Source organism: Ictalurus furcatus, chromosome 4, assembly GCF_023375685.1.
Source record: "Ictalurus furcatus strain D&B chromosome 4, Billie_1.0, whole genome shotgun sequence".
NCBI lineage: Eukaryota > Metazoa > Chordata > Actinopteri > Siluriformes > Ictaluridae > Ictalurus > Ictalurus furcatus.
In genome coordinates this window covers 31,328,230-31,344,300 of record NC_071258.1, presented here as the reverse complement: position 1 = coordinate 31,344,300, position 16,071 = coordinate 31,328,230, and the positions used below count along the sequence as shown (strand labels likewise).

The 16,071-nt window shown below is 46.3% G+C and overlaps 1 protein-coding gene across 1 annotated transcript in view; it reads left to right on the top strand.

Moving 5' to 3' along the window:
* Positions 1 to 16,071, top strand: part of LOC128606253 (transcription initiation factor TFIID subunit 4) — a 97,126-nt gene that overhangs the window by 17,510 nt on the left and 63,545 nt on the right. Inside the window, exons 7-10 of the mRNA XM_053622293.1 lie at positions 590 to 751; positions 3,168 to 3,243; positions 4,065 to 4,179; positions 10,341 to 10,510. Of these exons, the coding sequence (XP_053478268.1) occupies positions 590 to 751; positions 3,168 to 3,243; positions 4,065 to 4,179; positions 10,341 to 10,510 (523 nt within the window). The remainder of the gene's footprint in view (positions 1 to 589; positions 752 to 3,167; positions 3,244 to 4,064; positions 4,180 to 10,340; positions 10,511 to 16,071) is intronic.

Sequence of the window (16,071 nt, the reverse complement as noted above, 5' to 3'; positions counted from 1 at the left end):
CACACGCACAGCATTTTAACGTACATTAATTGCAGGCATGCTGATAAATGTGACGCACGTGTATTTGCTTCGCCTCGGACTCCCGTTAGTCGTACCGTTCATGCTAACACTAACACAGCACACAGTGTGTTTTCGAGTCCTGCATGGGTGTGCCGTGACAGCTCCTTTCCTCCGGTGGCTCCGGCCAGTATCCTGCAGGCGTGTCTAGCCAAGCATGACGTGCGTCACATGCTGCCACCGACACTGATGATCCATGCTGTCACGCCATGTTAGCATGCTTAGATCTTGGAACAGACACACACACATATTAACACACACAAATATACAGTATATGTACGTCTGATTAAAGGGGCGCGTCAAGTAATATACACAGGCTGTATAAATACAAGCAAACTACGGTGTCAAGAATGTCTGTATCTCAGCTAGAAATCGTTTAAAGTGATGCTGTTATTTTTACACACCAAGCTACGATCACAAGTTTATATGATTTTGCGTTATGTTTATGATGTCTAATAGTAGTCATGAATATTCTTTTGACATATTGTTCATATATATCAATCTGTGTGTGTGTGTGTGTGTGTGTGTGTAGAAAAGCCTGCCAGCGTTGCGTTTGTCCCTGTTGAACAGTCAGCAGTCGCTCACTCAGCCCCCACAGCCTAAGACCACCGCGTCTCCAACGGTAGCCGTCGCCGGGGCTGTTACAATGGGTAACGCCCCCCGGCAACCTAACAGCACTGTTACACCGCCACAGGTAGGCACTTGTCTCTCTCTCTCTCTCTCTCTCTCTCTCTCTCTCTCTCTCTCTCTCTCTCTCTCTCTTTGTCAACCAATCAGAGCAAACCCGGGGGCCGAAATCTTTGCAATTTGCACAACAAACAGTGAAAGCCAGAAGATGGAGGCTTCAGTGAAACAAATAACATGAGTCTGGACTAAATATGTGGCTTTTGGTTGGACGTCTGCAGTCAAATCAAATCAAACCGTTAAAATGTCATGCTTGTCGAAGACTTGTCTCTATGAACCCTGTTCTTATCATACCCTTGAACGACAATCCTCAGAATCTGACCTTACAAACCTACCATTTTGTTTATGTTCCAGACCCGCCAGCCTTCACACCTACTGCTTAGGTGTTTTAATATCGTATTATAGTGCGTATATATGTATTTTTCACTCTCAATAAAAATGGCAGCCAATCGAAATGCGAATCTGGAATGATTGACAGTCTCATAGATGTTTTGTCTGAATATCCCTAATACCCTACTCTACGGTAGGCGAAAAGCATTACGCCAAAGGAGTAGTATATCCGAATTCTCAGTATTCATAAAACGGTAATTCCCGGATGACCTTCTGCCTCCGCTGAGATTCTGCTGTATGGAAGCAACACACACTGCGCCATCCCATAATGCAACGGGACTGCTGGGGAAGAGCTGAATCCGAATCAAAAATGGCGGACGGCAGTAAAAGAGTCACAGGACACAGTGCCAACATGGCGGATGTAGCATGTCTGGATTATATTCATAGTACACACGTATACCGATCAGTACGTGCTGAATCCACGGCCGAGCCGTAGGTACTGAGTCGGATGCGGTAGGTACCGTCACAATACATGATTTCAGACGCCGCCTTCGATATTACCTGACCCCACTGGGAGCCCCGCCCCCTCCTCACATTAGTAACGTGCGCTCGTCTCGATTCGATTTTCCAGCGTGAAAGAGTGACGCGTGCACTGACCTGGCACGCTCGCGTTCAGTCAAGGTAAACGGAGAACGTCCTGCGTTCATTAACGTGATGTGAAATCTAGCTCCGTTGGACTAGTGTACAGTGTAGTGAACATAAGATGGGCAATACGACGAAAACATCATATCAGGATTCTCAAAGAGATTACTATATAAACGGTATGCTTTACAATATTTAGGTTTTCGCGATCAAGTAGTGTTGCGTTAAAATGTCTACAAATGTTATGTTTGATATGATATGTATTGTTATATCAGGGCGCACGGTCGCGTAGCGGTTAGCACGTTCGCCTCACACCTCCAGGGATGGGGGTTCGATTCCCTCCTCTGTCCTTTGTGGGCGGAGTTTGCATGTTCTCCTCCGGGTACTCCGGTTTCCTCCCCCAGTCCGAAGACATGCACGGTAGGCTGATCGGCGTGTCCAAAGTGTCCGTAGTGTATGAATGGGTGTGTGAGTGTGTATGTGATTGTGCCCTGCGATGGATTGGAACCCTGTCCAGGGTGTACCCCGCCTTGTCCCCCATGCTCCCTGGGATATTCTCCAGGTTCGCCGCGACCCTGTAGGATAAGCGCTATGGAAGATGGATGGATGGATACTGCTATATCACCCAGCCCGATTTGAACATTTTACATGTCATTTAAATGGAAATGAGAGCTGTAATAAGTCTAGGTCGTGAACGTTTCACGGCTGCTACGAGCTACATCAGACAAGCGATTTCCTAATGGGCTAAATCGATAAATGTATACAGTAAGGCCCTGCCGTGTAGTTCCGTCTAATTTATTTGTCCAGGGATTTTATTACTAATCACCGATTACCTGTCAATCTCACGCGCTGTGCTTTTTTCTCTCCAACAGATCTGCTCTGCACTGTAGATTGACTCTTGCTGTCGTTTGTTTCTAGCTAAATATTTCCTCCACTATTAGTTTGTCTCAGTCCCTCCCTCACTGTGTCGCGTTGCGGCGAGCCCACAGCTCCTGGGCTGAATGCGTCTTCTCGTCTCGGAGGCCCTGAGCCGAGTTTGGGACGGAGCTGAAGGCGTAGTGATGCTGCGGCAGTGTGCAGGAAAACAAGGCAGTGAAATATGCAGCATGAGAGAACAGGGCAGGATGGATGAGGGCCCAGGGGGAGTCGCTAGGGGCCCTACGGAGGGGACGTCCTGCTTATTAATGCGCTCTCTCTCTCTCTCTCTCTCTCTCTCCAGCTATGTTTATCTTTTGTTTTTCTTTTCCTTCCTCCTGGTTGTTTCCTACCTACAGCTGCACTTTGTTATCCCCAGTTCATTCTATGTATATATATATATATATAAGTTATGTGATATTTGTATAGGTGCTTCTTTTTCTGTGACATTTCTATGAAAATTGTCAACAAATAACATATTCACTGCTATGACGTTGTCTTTATCCGTTTGCTTTCTACGTCTGTCTCTCACTCTGTAGAATATTAAGAGGGCAGGGACGGTAGGAGGGCAGGTCCGGATGCCTGTGGTCATCACGCAGACAGTGCGGCCGGCGGGTAAGAGCTCCCGATCGCCCAACGTCATCGATTGGACATTGGTAGCACTGTATGGGTTTTTGTTTTTATAGGCTTGTGCTGTGTTTCACACAATTCCATAGATTACAACGAATCTTATCAACACACAGCCGCTCAGGATCGATCACCATCACTATATGGGTCTCATACCGTACATAAGTATATTCTATGTGTTGTGCGATAGAGACGACAGAGATATAGAGAGATGCGGACGATTAGACAACGACAGAGAGAGAGAGAGAGCTGTAAAGAAAGAAGAGAGTCAGGGACGAGAGAGGTTTCATTTGTATAGCCCGCTTTAACTATGATAAATGTCACCGAGCAGGAAAGTAAGCAAAAACAAACAAAGAGGTACAAGAAAATCAGCGTACGAGTAACAGCATAAGAGCCCAGGGAGGAATCCATAACGATACTGTTATTGCTCAGATAACATGCTCAATTAGTCGTGTTTGTAAGAAGTGCTCTGATGCCAACGTCCAATACCATGTGACGCAAGTCTAGTGCATGTTGTCCCATTAATTAACGAACAGACAATATGAAGCCACTCGAAGCAATGCAGGCCGCTCTGTGAAAGCATCAACAGCGTCCTGCTACAAAACCTGATGAAACATTTTAAACATAAAACTCATAAAGCACTCAGAGATCATTACTAGGAGCACACGGCAGCATCGATGCAGACTAGGCAAGGAAAGAAACGTCTACAGCGGGTGAAAATAACAGCTATGTTGTTCTCGACGATCAGCCGCTGTCCGTCGTCGTGTGTTGGGACGTGTCCCAATAATCCGCTTACTCCCTTTCCTCAGGTGCTGTAGGGAAGAGTCCGGTGGTGCAGGCGGGGAAAAGCCCCTCGGCGGTCAGCGTGCAGCTCTCGGGGGCTCAGAAGAATAAAGTGAACGATCCCGGGGGAGGCTCCTTCAGGTACATAGAGCATAAAGCTGTGTGTGTGTGTGTGTGCGTGAGAGAGATAAAGCATGTGTGAGAGATGCAGTAAGTAAGTAAGTAAGTAGTAAGCACTTTTAACTTGGTCAGGATGGATCCGGAACCTATTTTGGGAGCACTGGGCATTAGGCAGGAATACACCATGGAGGGATGCCAGTTCTATGCAGGCCACCATGCACACACACACACACACACACACTCACACTCACTGACACACTTCTTCACACCTAGGGGCAACGTTTCATGTTCTTGCGCGTTGGAAGGAAACCGGAGGACCCGTAGGAAACCCTAATAGAATGTAGGATGTTTTTTATTCAGCGCGTAATAACAACAATGGGTTGTGTATATGCAGATGTTCGGTCCAGTGAGGTCCAGCTGTGAGATACAGGTATGAACACGTAATACTCCGAGCAGACACACGGGGGCAGCATTGGCCTGAACCGCAGCGGCTCGCCGTAGGCGACTCTCTGAGGAAAAATCAGATCCGTGTAAGCTCACTCGTCTTCTCTTGTTTTTCTCTCCTGACAGACTCCTCATCTCACACTCTGTCCTCTTTAACTCCATCTCGTCTCATCCTTCTTTTTTAGAACGCACATTGGAAAAAGAGCCGGACGTATAAGTCGATAAGCCCCGGAGTCCAGTAGCTTTTGTTGCCGTTTTTCCAGAGACAGCTCGGTGTAAAAAAAAAAGTCGTGTGTCTTATTTATTTATCTTTGGTGCTTTATTTATTTATTTATTTATTTATTTATTTATTTATTTATTTATTTTAAATACCCCTGGAGTTGCACGTAGCCTAAATCAGCCTCATCTGATGCAATGCTGCTGCCTCCCAGGATGTACCGTATATGTGAATAGTAACTGTGTACACAGTAAGATGGATGTGAATCCTAGTTCGGTTCCCAGATCCACAAACTATCATAACCTCTGTAGTCACGCTCCATGAAAAACACTAACTGTGCTCTGCGTTAATATTTCTTAAGATGCATATATGTATATATATATTCATACTCATATCGCTACAGGTATAACATGTAAGGAATAACATTCTTGGGGGTGTGTTGTTATGGGAAAACAATCAGAAACTGCGTTGCGTGATGTGACTCGATGCAAAGTGTTTTTTATTTCCACGTACGCGACGGCAATTTGTTAAGGATAACAATCCTTATTTCTTACAGAATGACACATCGTGCATTTAAACGTTGTGGAACGTCCATGAAACAAACTACTTCCTGTTATTACTTAATGAATAGTACGTACAGTATAAACAGAGTCGTTCCCTGTCTTTCCCCCCCTCAGAGTTAATAAAAGACACACACACACACACACACACACACACACACAAAAGCATGATGTTACTAAAAAACTGGTAGTACAAATCCACTCATCCTGAAGACTTTCCCATGCCTAGTTTACCTCGGAATCTTACAAAGCGTTGACACTGGAGACTCCTTCTCAAACGTTCAGTAAACCGTACAAGTTCCCACGTAGTTAGTTACTATAGAAACGATAACCTATTCGAACGAGCGCATTCATGTAAACCTGTGATTTTCTTTGCAGTCGATGCTGCCGTTGTAGAAAATGAATCGGCGCTTTCTGACCAATCAGAGTGCAGAACTCAACAGCGCTGTGGTGTAAATAATATAATAATAGAGTAGAGTAGAGATGGATAATCAACAGCAATTTCCATCATTGTGTAAAATCACCACAGCGATATCTGGGGTCTTTGTGTTTGTGGGTTGTCCTAACATGGCTTGTGTGTTAGTGTTTTAGGGGCAGACGTGTGTGTGTTGTGGTTGACCAGGCCACGGAGCGCATCATAATGGCCGTGTGTATCCACCCCCGAGGCGAGCCGTAGCTACAGGCACTGATTGCCGAACCAATAAATCTTTAGCAGCTGCGCTAATTAAGCTGTCAGGGCTGCGTGTAGCGGCAACCTTTCTTCCCGGTGGCGCTTTTTTTTTTTTTGTAGCCACAGCAGTCCGGAAGCTTCCATGACCTGCTAATGCCATGTTGTCCTCTGTCCTGATTCAGAGTTCATACATAGATGAGTTTCTCCATCTATAGTCTTGATTTTATTTTTTTGGTCCGCGAACCAACTTGAGATGAAGCAGAAACTTCCAGCGTGCACTGTGGAAACCTTTGCATCATGTTCGTTTGGCGAGGTCTGATCACATCACCGTAGCAACCATAGCAACGCAACAGCACTGGAGAAGCAGCACAGACGTGCTTATTTTTCAATTAGAAATCTGAAATCTGAGGAATGTTTGTGACTTTTTTTTATTTAAGGCAGAAAAAAAAAAATCTAGATCCAATTGGTAAAGGCCAACACTAAATCTCGGGGTGCGTCTCAATCAGCTCCCTAGTTCAGTAGTCAGTAGATCAAGGAGTCGGCCATGTTAAGGGCTGTCTCGAGTGCACTGCTCCCTTAAAACCCCACGATGCACTGCAAAACCCAGGGCGCATCGATGCTCGCTCTGTTCCCTTAACGGAAATGACGTCGCGTTTTCTGAAGCTTCTCAGCTCGAAGAAAACAAAACATAACCGCGAGTACGTAGTCATCAGCGTCCCAGTGCGGAGTGAGCCAGGGTCCTTACCAACCAGTGCCCCAACTCGTATACACCATATACTGATTCATGATGTCACGATTTCAAGGCGGAGACGGATGCAAGTGCAGATTAGATTCGATAATTAATACCACAACAAAGCACAAAACAAGAACTATGAATAGGCAGGAAAACACTAAGGCAAAGAAGAACCGTGAAACAAAAACCATAAACACAGCAACGATGACGACGTTTACACGGACAGCAGTAATCTAATTATTGACCTTATTCTGAATAAGACAATGTTCTGATGAAGGTGTTTACATGAGTCGCTTTTAGAATACTCCTTTCATGTTCCTGTTTTACATGTCATAGAACACAGATCGATTAACGGTACGCGTGATTACGTCACCGCGCCACGCCGTCCGACGTCCCCTCCAGAATTTCACGTATCGACATACAGTTGGTCTTCGTTATGGAACCGTATACAGTTTTGGGTGTTTCATTTTTAATTTTTACAAAAGCTTCAAGTGCAGTTAATTATTCGTCGTGCTGTACGTGCAAATAGACGACTGCTTGAAGCCGTGGGCTGCGTCCCAAACTGCGTACTTACCTACTATATAGTAGCTGAGATACATGTATTTTACTTCCTACTATATAGCGGGTAAGTACGCGGTTTGGGACGCAGCCGTGCTCTCTTGTTTGCTGTCAAACGGTCGAGCGCTGCCGTTTGTGTACGTGTCCTGTCACAAAATGCGGTGAAAACTCTCACACGACGTTAATAGTGTGATTAAGGTGTGTACGTGTCTGTAACGCACGACGATAACGCGACTAAAACAGGAAATACTCCACACGTCTTAATTCCATTTGTGTTTACTTCAAGTACGACTTTAATCGGATTAAGGTCATCAATAATCTCTGTTTACATGCTAGTTTCTTAATCAGAGTACCGTCTTAATCGGGTTCATATCGGATTATCGTCGTCCGTGTAAACGTACTGATTGACAACGGCAAAAAAAGACAAACGTAAGACAAGGAGTTCCGTGCAAACTGTGCCTATATACACACAGGTGCTCGTTAACATGCGCGATTCAGGTGCAGGTGGTCATGTGACTGTGATGCAGTGAGGTGCAGTGGAACTGCAGTTCAGAGTTCCTTCTCTGATATACATGACACACGACCTAGGGAGCTGATTGAGACGCACCCAGAGCCTCATCGAACAAGTGCATAACACACTCATTTAGAGTCTGGGAGCAGACGGCGAAAAGTCCTTAAACTCAACGATTTCTGTATTAAATGGGAAACTTTTTATTAATTTTTTTTCCACTAGTGTGCAAACTGTAATAAAACCCATTAAAAGCAATCAACATGTTCAGAAAGTTATGACTGGCGGTGTAGGTTCATATCAAATAAACGACAGACGGTGAAAAATCCTGTTGCTTTCATAAGCGAAGGAAACAACGAGAAGGCAATAACATCATTTCACCGTAAACTTTAACGTTTTCGATTTGTTTTGACTTATTTACCCGCAGAAGCCTTGTCTTGTCACGTTTATGTAGCTTTACATTTATTACACTACCTGAGACTCATCTACCTGCTATGAAATTCAAATAGCGTTTGAAAAAGCAAAATGGTTTTTTTTTTTGTTGTTTTTTTTTTTTTTTTTTTTATAAAACCCCTAATAGAAATATGCTAAGCTAGCGTTTTTTCATTTCGGATGAAATATTATGTTTTATAAAAAGCAGCGGGTAACGCAGGGAGAATTCATAATGTAGGCTGTAGCGAGAGAAAATTGAGATCCATCAAAATGCATAAAGAATAGTTAACAACATCATAGTAGGGTGGATTGGTGGTGCAGAGGGTAGAGTTGCCACCTCAAAGTACAGTGAGTGTGTGTGTGTGTGTGTGTGAACGGTGCCCTGCGATGGATAGGTGTCTCACGCACAGTGTTCCTGGGATACACTCCGTATCCAGGATAAAGCGGCGACCGAAGATCGAATGAATGAATGAATGAATAGTCTCATCATGTAAGCACTGAATTCAAATCATATCCAGTAGAGGTTCCCAGCTCCTGACCTACCGCTTCACCGCCGAGGTGAGATTCAGGTGGTGTGGTAACACTGTGTAAGGTCCCGATCTTATAGAGGAGCTCTAATCGTGTGTGTCGGCCTCCCGGTGCGGTGTCAGCACTCATACGCACTCTGAAGGACTGAACGGAGGAGAAGCGTAGCTGTGCAGCTCCAGCATGGGGGCACGGATACAAGCAAAGCGCCGGAGTCTCTGTCAGAACCAGTGGAGGGAAATGAAAGCAGGGAATGGTGACCTTTGGCCCTCCTGAACCCCCTGCTCACACAGGATAATTAGGACACAGTTGCCATGGAAACGGGAAGGCAAACGAGAGGACCCTGATTGTGTTCAAGCAGTGTCCAGGTGTGTGTTCAGGTGAGAGTGTCTAGGTGTGTACATGTGAGGATGAGACAGATAGTTCCAGGTGTTTTTAGGTGAGAGAGATAGACTGTGTCCAGGTGTGTTCAGGTGAGAGAGATAGACCGTGTCCAGGTGTGTTCAGGTGAGAGAGATAGACAGTGTCCAGGTGTGTTCAGGTGAGAGAGATAGACAGTGTCCAGGTGTGTTCAGGTGAGAGAGATAGACCGTGTCCAGGTGTGTTCAGGTGAGAGAGATAGACAGTGTCCAGGTGTGTTCAGGTGAGAGAGATAGACTGTGTCCAGGTGTGTTCAGGTGAGAGAGATAGACAGTGTCCAGGTGTGTTCAGGTGAGAGAGATAGACAGTGTCCAGGTGTGTTCAGGTGAGAGAGATAGACCGTGTCCAGGTGTGTTCAGGTGAGAGAGATAGACAGTGTCCAGGTGTGTTCAGGTGAGAGAGATAGACAGTGTCCAGGTGTGTTCAGGTGAGAGAGATAGACCGTGTCCAGGTGTGTTCAGGTGAGAGAGATAGACTGTGTCCAGGTGTGTTCAGGTGAGAGAGATAGACAGTGTCCAGGTGTGTTCAGGTGAGAGAGACAGATAGTTCCAGGTGTGTTCAGGTGAGAGAGATAGACAGTGTCCAGGTGTGTTCAGGTGAGAGAGATAGACCGTGTCCAGGTGTGTTCAGGTGAGAGAGATAGACAGTGTCCAGGTGTGTTCAGGTGAGAGAGATAGACAGTGTCCAGGTGTGTTCAGGTGAGAGAGATAGACCGTGTCCAGGTGTGTTCAGGTGAGAGAGATAGACTGTGTCCAGGTGTGTTCAGGTGAGAGAGATAGACAGTGTCCAGGTGTGTTCAGGTGAGAGAGATAGACAGTGTCCAGGTGTGTTCAGGTGAGAGAGATAGACCGTGTCCAGGTGTGTTCAGGTGAGAGAGATAGACCGTGTCCAGGTGTGTTCAGGTGAGAGAGATAGACCGTGTCCAGGTGTGTTCAGGTGAGAGAGATAGACAGTGTCCAGGTGTGTTCAGGTGAGAGAGATAGACCGTGTCCAGGTGTGTTCAGGTGAGAGAGATAGACCGTGTCCAGGTGTGTTCAGGTGAGAGAGATACAGTGTCCAGGTGAGAGAGATAGACCGTGTCCAGGTGTGTTCAGGTGTTGCATTTTGTCTTTCAGGGACGATGATGACATCAACGATGTTGCGTCTATGGCCGGGGTGAACTTGAGCGAGGAGAGCGCTCGTATCTTAGCAACCAACTCTGAGCTGGTGGGCACACATATCCGCTCGTGTAAAGACGAGGCCTTCCTGCCCACGGGTCTACTGCATCGGCGCATACTGGAGACGGGTAACACACACACACACACACACACACACACACACACGTGTTTTCCTTTAAATAAAGCATTTTATTGAAGTTGTAGAATGAGTGTAATGACTGTATCTTCTGTACTATGAGGCACTTTATATGCAGATTTTCCTACAACAGTGTGGTATATAATTAGGTATCATTTCTATCTCAGGTGTGGTGTAGTCATTTGTTAGTGTTGTTATGGTAACAGTAATACTCCTGCAGTCACAGGGATTAGCTTGACACTACTGTAATATTTTTTATTTCTCATCCAGTCTTTTCTCTGGAATGACACACTCACTTTAAATACCCATTTTATTCCCATCATCCTCCACTCCTGTCCTTTTCACACACAAGCGAAGCTTCTGTGTTGGATAAGATGAATCCCGAGGCACCAGTCTGTTTGCATTTCAACTCCTCGTGGTTGTTAGTGTGCACCCTCAAGCACTAAAGGATGGAAATGTGTGAGTGTGGGAGTGAGTTTAAGGACACGGCGTCCCCTGCTGGTCTTGTGTCAGTGATTGGGTGAGTAAAGGTCACAGGTGACAGTGGACAGAGGGAGGCCAGTGAGTCTGCCAGCTTCACTCAGATACACAGGCTCTGTTCTGTTTTCTCTCTGCCTGCTTAGGGTTTTCTTGTTAACAATGTTGGCACCTGTGCAGATGCCACGCCCCCTTCATTGGGACTGATACACTTTAGGCCACGCCCCCTTCATTGGGACTGATACACTTTAGGCCACGCCTCCTTCATTGTGACTGATACACTTTTGGCCACACCTCCTTCACTGGGACTGATACACTTAGGCCACACCATCACTGGGACTGATACACTTACGCCACACCATCACTGGGACTGATACACTTACGCCACACCTCCTTCACTGGGACTGATACACTTAGGCCACACCTTCACTGGGACTGATACACTTACGCCACACCTTCACTGAGACTGATACACTTAGGCCACACCTCCTTCACTGGGACTGATACACTTAGGCCACACCTCCTTCACTGGGACTGATACACTTAGGCCACACCTTCACTGGGACTGATACACTTACACCACACCTTCATTGGGACTGATACACTTACGCCACACCTTCACTGGGACTGATACACTTAGGCCACACCTCCTTCACTGGGACTGATACACTTAGGCCACACCTCATTCACTGGGACTGATATACTTAGGCCACACCTCCTTCACTGGGACTGATACACTTAGGCCACACCTTCACTGGGACTGATACACTTACGCCACACCTTCACTGGGACTGATACACTTACGCCACACCTTCACTGGGACTGATACACTTAGGCCACACCTTCACTGGGACTGATACACTTACGCCACACCTTCACTGGGACTGATACACTTACGACACACCTTCATTGGGACTGATACACTTACGCCACACCTTCACTGGGACTGATACACTTACGCCACACCTTCACTGGGACTGATACACTTACGCCACACCTTCATTGGGACTGATACACTTACGCCACACCTTCACTGGGACTGATACACTTAGGCCACACCTCCTTCACTGGGACTGATACACTTAGGCCACACCTCCTTCACTGGGACTGATACACTTAGGCCACACCTCCTTCACTGGGACTGATACACTTAGGCCACACCTTCACTGGGACTGATACACTTACGACACACCTTCACTGAGACTGATACACTTACGCCACACCTTCACTGGGACTGATACACTTACGCCACACCTTCACTGGGACTGATACACTTAGGCCACACCTCCTTCACTGAGACTGATACACTTACGCCACACCTCCTTCACTGGGACTGATACACTTAGGCCACACCTCCTTCACTGAGACTGATACACTTACGCCACACCTCCTTCACTGGGACTGATACACTTACGCCACACCTTCACTGGGACTGATACACTTACGCCACACCTCCTTCACTGGGACTGATACACTTACGCCACACCTCCTTCACTGGGACTGATATACTTACGCCACACCTTCACTGGGACTGATACACTTACGCCACACCTCCTTCACTGGGACTGATACACTTAGGCCACACCTCCTTCACTGGGACTGATACACTTACGCCACACCTCCTTCACTGGGACTGATATACTTAGGCCACACCTCCTTCACTGGGACTGATACACTTAGGCCACACCTTCACTGGGACTGATACACTTACGACACACCTTCACTGGGACTGATACACTTACGCCACACCTTCACTGGGACTGATACACTTACGCCACACCTTCACTGGGACTGATACACTTACGACACACCTTCACTGAGACTGATACACTTACGCCACACCTCCTTCACTGGGACTGATACACTTACGCCACACCTTCACTGGGACTGATACACTTACGCCACACCTCCTTCACTGGGACTGATACACTTACGCCACACCTCCTTCACTGGGACTGATACACTTAGGCCACACCTCCTTCACTGGGACTGATATACTTAGGCCACACCTCCTTCACTGGGACTGATACACTTAGGCCACACCTTCACTGGGACTGATACACTTACGACACACCTTCACTGGGACTGATACACTTACGCCACACCTTCACTGGGACTGATACACTTACGACACACCTTCACTGAGACTGATACACTTACGCCACACCTCCTTCACTGGGACTGATACACTTACGCCACACCTTCACTGGGACTGATACACTTACGCCACACCTCCTTCACTGGGACTGATACACTTACGCCACACCTCCTTCACTGGGACTGATACACTTACGCCACACCTTCACTGGGACTGATACACTTACGCCACACCTCCTTCACTGGGACTGATACACTTACGCCACACCTTCACTGGGACTGATACACTTACGCCACACCTCCTTCACTGGGACTGATACACTTACGCCACACCTTCACTGGTACTGATACACTTACGCCACACCTTCACTGGGACTGATACACTTACGCCACACCTCCTTCACTGGGACTGATACACTTACGCCACACCTTCACTGGTACTGATACACTTACGCCACACCTTCACTGGGACTGATACACTTACGCCACACCTCCTTCACTGGGACTGATACACTTAGGCCACACCTCCTTCACTGGGACTGATATACTTACGCCACACCTTCACTGGGACTGATACACTTACGCCACACCTCCTTCACTGGGACTGATACACTTACGCCACACCTTCACTGGGACTGATACACTTACGCCACACCTCCTTCACTGGGACTAATATACTTACGCCACACCTTCACTGGGACTGATACACTTACGCCACACCTCCTTCATTGGGACTGATACACTTACGCCACACCTTCACTGGGACTGATACACTTAGGCCACACGTCCTTCACTGGGACTGATACACTTAGGCCACACCTCCTTCACAGGGTCTGAAGTGTGAAAGGAACTTCACTGGATAATGTTTCAGATCAGGGTGTGTAAAATCAGACGTACTACTGACACAAAGATGCTTGGATTTATTTAGTCGTCACTTCATATTTTTTGCCCAGCACACACTTAAAAAAGCAATCTGTAAATATCGAGGCTTGTAAAGGGATTTGAACAGTGCGCGCTGTTTGTCTTTAGGCTACAACGGGTCAGTGCTGGTGTCCCTGCTGTGCGCCTGAACATGGCACACACTCTCAGCTGGAGCTGTCTGAGGTGCTGTCTACAGTAACATAAGCAGAGTGACACAACTCACACACACTGCCCGAACCACACAATACACACACATACATACACACTCTACACTCCACGCAGTCATTTAGCGAATGTACAGTCCTCCGTGTACATATTCAGAACAGGAGCAGCAAGGAATTTCATCACATCTGCAGTCAAATGAAAACATAAATCGTCATCTGAGTAAACCTACAGTGCGACTCGAGCGAGATCTCGAACACGATGATGCTGCAGTTCACTTGATTTAAAAACGGCCGAACAGATACAGTTAAACACGTCGTCTTTCATTCGTTATCGCGATCATACTGTAAACCGTGATTGTTAGATATGTACTGTTAGGTGATATAAAAACGTAATCTCATCACCTACCTCCTCTCAGCACCGCACCATGACCTCGTTCCCTTTTCCGTGGCTCGTGATCGTGAGTTATTCAGTGTTTCTGGAACGGCGGCTGCAGGAAATGCCAGCGCCTGATTAACTTTTTACTGTTGCTCTTAAAAGCCTTTTGCCCCGGTTTTGTGTTTTGCCGCTCATTATCCCTTTGTGATCTCGAGTGTTTTCGAGCTGTTGAGGAAGTGCGGACCGTACGCGCGCGGAGGCCGATTTAAATAATTGCTGCGATTTACTTAAAAGAACAGAAAGAAGGGGAAATTATGTTAATTCGGAAATGAAAGAAAAGGACATGACATGTAGTAACTGAATTTTTTTTTTTTTTTTTTTTTGGCTGTAGGTAGAGCCTAATTAGTGCAGAATATCACCACAAGTCTCACACACACACACACACACACACAAGTATGGAGTTTTTTAATTATAATTTTAAATGTTCTTTTCCTTTTTTTTTTCCCCCTCAGAAAAAAAATTGGCTTCCTTCACCGTTTGTGTCAACAGCTGCCGTGTGATATTTTGCAAGACGTTTCACAGGCCTAGTAGTTCATACACAACATACTTTGTTTTTACGAGCGGTTTCTACGCAACTGTGATGCAGATGTTTCAGAACAAGATGCCTAGGATGCAGAGTGCATATAAAAAGTATTAAATATAACATATGTCATCCGCTCGTGCCGATTTTGTGCCTTAAAGTGTATCACTTGTGCCGGTTTTGGTTCGTGAGATATTGCAGTGTTTTAAATAACTGTGCTGTGCTGTTGAATTCTGCATTCTGATCGGTCGAACGTAGCTTTTCTAGAAACAGGACAATATACAAGGAGAAAGGAGAAAAACGCTCTGAAACTGAAAACTCGGCGGCAACCAATTTTAACGGTGTGAAAATAAACAGTTAACCGTTTTCTGAGCTTGCTTTTCGTCAGGTATAGTTCATGAACACGCTGCCAGAGTTGTCGTTTACACGTTCAAACTTTACGTTCGCGCTCCGCAAGTTTACGTAAACGAAAGCCTTCCGGCACAAACCTCACGTGTGGGCGGGGCTTTAAAGCGATTTACTCTCGTCAGATCGGGCGTCCGGCTGAGGAGGAGGAGGCGGAGGATGTTGATGACGACAACGACGGCGTGCCGTGCCGCTCCTGAGAGCTCATCTGGGAAAAAATGGGTAGTCATATGAGAAAGCTCAAATATTAATTATGAACTAATATACCGACTGAGTATGTAAGTCATATCCACGATGAAGTATGAACACTGTAACTATACGGAGAAGCACATCCAGAACGCTCTCCAAAATTCACAACACTGAAGTCTCTACTTCCTGGTCAGGGAGCTGTCCATCCAAATCTCACTAGCCAATGAGTGCAAATTGTTGTTAAGCCCCACCCACACGAGGGTTTTTTTTTTTTTGCCAGAATGGTAAATACACACGGATATCCACATAAACGTGTATGTGTATGTATTTTAAACGTGTGTATT